This window comes from Bombyx mori, chromosome 22, assembly GCF_030269925.1.
Source record: "Bombyx mori chromosome 22, ASM3026992v2".
Lineage (NCBI taxonomy): Eukaryota > Metazoa > Arthropoda > Insecta > Lepidoptera > Bombycidae > Bombyx > Bombyx mori.
Window position 1 is genome coordinate 9,195,216 of NC_085128.1, and position 6,349 is coordinate 9,201,564.

General features: G+C 53.0%; 1 protein-coding gene across 1 annotated transcript; it reads left to right on the forward strand.

The window, feature by feature from the left end:
• The first annotated feature begins 3,636 nt into the window (after nt 1–3,636).
• Nucleotides 3,637–5,826, forward strand: LOC134201032 (mucin-5AC-like). The gene is made up of 4 exons (XM_062675093.1): nt 3,637–4,389; nt 4,621–4,805; nt 5,043–5,593; nt 5,723–5,826. The coding sequence occupies exons 1-4, from the start codon at nt 3,637–3,639 to the stop codon at nt 5,824–5,826; spliced, it is 1,593 nt and encodes a 530-aa protein (XP_062531077.1).
• Nucleotides 5,827–6,349: the final 523 nt, after the last annotated feature.

The following is a 6,349-nucleotide window of genomic DNA, read 5'->3' on the forward strand; positions in this document are numbered from 1 at the left end:
CTAAAATAGTAGGTCCCAATACTTAAGGATAAATCTCTTGATTGTACTTACATTTAACAAAATGTCAGCGTTTTTGTAGTTCCATAGTTCAGGGCCCAGATCGCAATAAAATAAAAAAGTTAAGCATTGTAGCTGTAGCTTTATTTTGTAAAATGACTGCTGTAGATTAAATAACGTATAGGAAAGTCCACTTTTATCACACGAATGATCTTGGCCAACTTAGTTATATTTTTGCCTTCAGAATTGTTTTTTTATGAATCATTTCCATACATCATATTGCACATCACCTGGTCAGGCCCTTTTTTTTTTTTTTTTTTTTTAACGCTGGGGAATCCATTTACGGATACCCGGTCGAGGGGGGTAACGAACCGGGTTATGTCGGACTCCGGCGCCTCCTGAGAGGAAGAAGGGGAGAAGAGAAGGGCCGAGGTCCTTCACCTCCCCCAATTTCTCACAGGAGACTACGCCTTGAAAAAGGCGCGCGAAGCACTTGCCCCGCAGAACGACTACCGACTAAACCCCATCGAGCTCCACCACACCGACTACACGAAACTTACGGTACCGCGATGCGCGCCGAAAGTCTCGCCTTAGGCGGTACCCGTACCAATGTTAAGACGGGATTTCATCCCCGGGAAAATCCCGTAGAACCTCGTCTCGGGCGACACACCGTGAGCGGCACACAGGAGCCACCTTGCACCGCTTCACCACCGGACCAACAGTCGAGTGCCGGGAGCCCCCGCACCCGGCACTCGATAGTCCCTACGAGGGCTGAGCGGCGGCCTCTCGCACGCGCCGTCCACCCCGCCTTCTGCGCTGAGGAGCCGAAGAGGGATCCCATTCCCTTTCGCGCTCCTCAGCCTCACGAAGCGCCATGACCAAGTCACAGAACCCAGCCATGGCCTCCCACGAACTCCGGTCCTCTACCATACGGGCGACGATAGCCCTCAAAGAGAGGTCCTGCCCCAACACCGCGACGAGGTTTCGCCGCGGGTGCTCCCACCGTGGGCACGCTTCTAGCGCGTGCTGAGCGTCATCGTTCGGGTGCCCGCACTGGTGGCAGCCCGGATGTGGCTCCCTTCCGCAGACTCTCCACAGATACCTCCCGAAGCATCCATGCCCCGAAAGGACCTGGGTGAGGCGAAAGGAGAGCTCACCATGTCGCCGGTCCGACCATGCCTCCAGCACAGGCACCAGTGCCTCGAGCGTGCGCTGACGAGTGGCCGAAGTTCGGCCGAGCTCCTCCAACAAGCGCTCTCTCCATTTGGCATACGCCAGACCACGCGCAGCATGCCTCCATCGATCGACAACCGACGGGCCGGGTGTCTGTTCCCGAGTCGAGGACTGTCTTCTCCGTCGGTATGTCGCGGCCAAGATTTCGGCCTCGAGGTCCCACGGTAAGGATCCGGCGAGGGCACAGGCCACATCCTGAGAGATGGTACGGTACCCCCTGATGACCCTCACCGCGAGCGCCCGCTGAGCTCTGAGCAGCAGAGCCGCGTTTCGCGCGGTAAGTGCGGGCGACCACACGGGAGCACCGTACAGGGCCAACCTGGTCAGGCCCTAAGTATTGAAAAGCCGTCCTCAACAGCTTGGCGATTAGGTCTTTGAAGTGAGCGTGAACTGTTCAGCAATTGTCTCTAGTGAGGTACATAAATTATACTCCGACCCCAATGCAGACGCCTCCAACCATGATTTGAGCATCGACGGACCGCGCGCTCCAATGCCTGTGGGACAACACAAATATTTGAGATTAATTAAGCGCCAGTTTGAGTCCTAATAGTAAAATCAGACCAACGACAAGTGCCTTTCGATCAGTGGGCAAGATAGGTAAACTCACGAAATTTATCCTCCCAGGCTATAACTAGCGTTATATGCGTAAAAATTACGCAAAGGCCCGAGAGGAGGGCACTCCTCAATACTCGACTGGGTATACCTATACCTGATATTTCACAACAGAAGGCTAAAGATCCGATCCCTATCCGACACTGCCGGGGAATTCCGGGAACCCCATCGCATCCAGTGCTGACGATTGACCATAGTAGCCGTTTAGTTTACAAAGGTAGGAGGAATATCCATTCCCTGCGCCCTCCCTATAAAGTCCATCAAAGAAAGTCTTCACGGTCGAGTGGCCCTCTCGGGAGACAAACTGCTCCCCCGCCAGATCGAGTCCGATTCCGACGATACCGGCCGCCAGAATGCGTTCTAGTAATTTGCCAATCTCAACCATCAACTCGGTAGGGCGCCCGGGACACCAGGCTAAGTGGCCCCTTGCTGTGTTGTGCTGTGCAGTCAGTGTGTGCCCAAAGTGCGTGTGTTGAATCTAGCGGTGCTGTTTCGGGGTGGAGACATTCCGAGCAGTGAAACGCGGGACCCGGGACCAGGTAAGTGGATCGACACTTCTTTCTTTAAACACCAGTTTAATACGGGTAGGTGTCGACCAGCCTGTGAAAGCTGCATCGCCGTTTTATTTGGATATAAAACCGGCGAACGTTAGCGCCATCGAGTCTGGCCTCCCTGTGTCACTCCCAGTCCTCTCCTACCCCTCGGGGTTAGGCGGGGCGGTCGCTAAACCCGGTAAATTGGTCTAGTTATTAAGGTTTGATGGCGCTGGAACCCCTGTAATACCAGTTTAGCTTAGTTGAAATTTAGAATAGTTTAGATTAGTTTCATTCATTATTTTTTACAATTTAGATTAAATTAAATTAAATTAATTTAGATTTTTGTAATATAGTACTGTGTAAATAATTGGCGCTGCTGTAGCTTTATAAATTTTTTTTTTTCATATCTACCCACTTTTAGCATAATATTTTTTTTAGCATTTAATTTTACGTAGATAGCAAATTCTGGTATACCGGCCGACCTTCTTAAGTGGTCACTTATCAGGTACAGTTAATTATTAAGTTTTCCTTTTGTTATTTTTGTAGTTTTAGTAGGGTTCTGGTTGGGTGTTCCCGCCATCCTTTTGTTTACAGGTTCTTCAAATTTTATGAAATTTTGTTTAGGTTGTAGTTTATCTTAATTATTATTCTATCTTAATTACTTGGTTGACTGGGCTGCTGCAGGGTGTGGGGTGGCTGACCGGAAAGGTGAGGATTTCACGGTACCTGAATATTTTTTCGGAACCGTCAAATCTGGGGCCTCCGGTCTGTCGACATACGCTGGGGTAGTCCGTGTTGGCCGGGAAGAGGAATAGATATAATTACATATATATTTACACACATTATACTTCTTATTCATTTATTGAATTATAATAACTTAATTAAATGTTGTTTTATAGAATTGGTATTATTAGTATTATCAGTAGTATTATATTTAGTTTTTGAATTCATTTATTATTATTGTATATTATTATAGCGGTGGATACTCACTGACCCCACTATTGTTCCATATCTTTTAATGTACATTTGATTATCATTACCCATAAATAGTTATTAGTTCATTTAAATTACAGTCTTTTAATCTTATTATTTAATATTAAATTTAGTTATTCTAATTCAATTTTTGTTTACTGTTACCAATTTATTTTGAATACCGACAACTATATGGTCGGTCGGTAACTAGCAAAAACATTCAGCTTGACCGAATTGATTTCCCTGGGGATCCAATGACCAATTAAGCCTGCTAGACCTTAATATCATGTCTGGGGGAAATTCACCCCCGCTCATCAGCACTCCCGGCCCGTCTCACAAGGGACGACAGGTGATGCCTCAATCAAGCAGATACCAACCAACGCCAGCAGCTCGCATAGGCTCGATGGGACTCGGGACGGACAGTCTGCCCGGGCCTTCGGTCGCGGCCCAGAGGACTCTGAGGATCGAACCGGAGGAAGATAACCTTCCTTCGTTGACCGATCCCTCTGGGCCCTCTCGGCCGCGGAAGAAGGCCAGGTCCGAGTCTGACCGAGGCTCATCGGGCGACAAGGACAAGCGTCCCAGACTAGGCCCTTCCTCCAGATCGGAGGGGGAGGATAGTTCGACCACGTCCTCGGCTCATTCCTCGACAGAATCAGTCACTCCCTCCTCGTCCAGATCTTCGTCCCCCTCTGGGAGTCCAATCCCAGCTAAACCCATTCCGAAACCTAGGGCTCCCGCCAGGACAGGGATAGCCCTAAGGCAACAACGATCCCCTCTTCGTTCTCCCTCCCCAACGCTTTCCCCTATCCCGGTAGACTCAACCCGAGGTGCCCCCGCCCTAAGCGGCACGGCGGGTAACCTGGATTCGACCAGGTATATGGACCTCGAGTCTACCAGACCACACGTCCCAAAGCCCAATCCCACCCCTTCTACCTCCTACGCTGCCATGGCAGCTAGGCCAGGTGCTCCCACCACCCAGAGGACTTCCCAATCCTCACAAGTCCCTCCCCCGAGGCCGAAGGGTCGTGCCCAGGAGGTACTGCGCCGACAACCGCCAATTATGGTGGAGGCCGTTCCAAATTGGTCCCGCCACATGGCGGCCATTAGGGAGCGCCTAGGCCGCGCCCCCTCGGCGCGACCCTTCGGCGCCGGTTTTAGATTTCTGCCGACGTCGGTGGAGGAGTATAGGGCGGTCCAGGCCTACCTGTCGGAGGCCTCTGCCAGGGACGGTGCCATTAAATGGTACTGTTACGCCCTGGCGGAGGAGATGCCTTCGAAGGTGGCGGTCCGGGGCCTCCCTGCCGACACCGACGAGGCAGAAATCGTCAATGCCCTGAAGGAGCTGGGATTCCCGGCTCGATATGCCAGGTGCATTAGGTCCCAGAGAGGGCGTCCGGGCTGCGTGTTTCACGTAGCCCTGGATCACCTCTCGAAGGACGGCCTCGCCCGCTTGTACGCAGTCAACGAACTGCTGTACCTGCCGGGGGTGACGGTTGAAGGATGGCGTCCAACCCGAGGACCTGCGCAGTGTCATCGCTGCCAGGCCTTCGGACACGCCTCCTACAACTGTCATCGCGCGGTCCGTTGCGTAAGGTGTGCCGGGGAGCACATCGTAGCGGACTGCCCGAGGCCGAGAGACGGCCCATTCTCCTGTGCTAATTGCGGGAAGGACCATTCCGCCGTCGACAGACGGTGTGCGGTCTACCGCAAACGGGCCAGGATGATGGGAGTAACCGTCCCTCCTCCTGCGCCTCAGGCGCCTCGAGCCGGGGGTGCAGCTCTTCCGGCATCTGAACCAGTAGCAATATGGAAGGGGAAGGGGAAAGGGAAATCTTCCCAGCCCCCTCCCCCTTCCCACTCCGCTCCGTCTGCTGTGGTGGTGGAGGCGTCGCCATCGGCGTCTACACTGATGGCACAGGCCAACCCGCCACGGCAGACAACCAAATCCAAGCCTACTCCTGCTCCCCGTGGTCGAACTACTGCTGCTCCATTGCCACAACAAACACCTTGCCCGACTAGCGGTCTTACGACAACAAAAAACAGGGAAAAGAATAGACGCAAAAAATTGAAAAAAAAGGCAAGGAAAAAGGAAGAAAAAGCAAGAAGGGGCATACCAGAGCCTATAGTGCCGGATCCCCCATCGAGAACCCATGTCGAAACCATGGAGGTCTCTGAGGCCTCCCCACCAGCCCAATTATTGACAACAAGCCCGCAATTGCCTTCGGCCCATCCGGCCGAAGGTAATATAGATAATTTAAATAGTCAGCCCCCCCTTCCCCCCCGCCCTCAGCGCGAGCGCCGCAGCGGTCGACAGGCCTCTCAGCCTGCCGGCTTTGCTGCATGGCTGTTGGCACTCTGGGAGAACTTAGCCGAGGTGATCTCCGGAGTCATCCGCGAGATCGCCTCTGGCGCTAGCCCTATCGGGGCTATCCTGTCGGGGTTCTACCAGTTGATAGCGAGGCTCAATGGCTAGCCAGGAGCTTCGCATCATCTACTGGAACCCCGATGGGATAAGATCCCGAAAAAACGATCTCTTGGTTCTCGCCCAGGAGTACAACCCTGAGGTTCTGCTGCTGGGGGAGACCTTGTTAAAACCTCAGGATGTGTTTAGGATTCCCAACTATTTCATGTACCGACGTGACGAGCTTACCCCTGCCGGGCGGCCGTTCAGGGGCACTGCGGCCCTTGTCAGGCGGGACGTGGTGCATGATCAGTTGGATTTGCTGTCCTTCACATCGACAAGGTCAGTCGGTGTGAGGGTACACACCGCGGGGGGAGATATGCGGATTTATGCCGCGTATAGACCCCCGGGGCCTGAATTCCATCCTGAGGATATAAGACGGGCCCTGAATTACGACAGCCGCCCAGCTCTGCTGGTTGGGGACCTCAACGCGAAGCACGTCGCGTGGGGTTCCCGACTTAACACAGCAGTGGGCAGGCGGCTGTTAGAAGATGCCGATAGGGGCGACTACTCTGTGGTCGGCCCTGATGAACCC

Excerpts from the sequence above, each read along its gene's own strand:
- LOC134201032 (XM_062675093.1), top strand. The coding sequence starts at position 3,637 with ATGTCTGGGGGAAATTCACCCCCGCTCATCAGCACTCCCGGCCCGTCT. Across the intron at positions 4,390-4,620 it reads CGAAGGGTCGTGCCCAGGAG|ATGCCTTCGAAGGTGGCGGT; the intron begins GTACTGCGCCGA and ends CTGGCGGAGGAG. Across the intron at positions 5,594-5,722 it reads TTCGGCCCATCCGGCCGAAG|CCGAGGTGATCTCCGGAGTC; the intron begins GTAATATAGATA and ends GGGAGAACTTAG.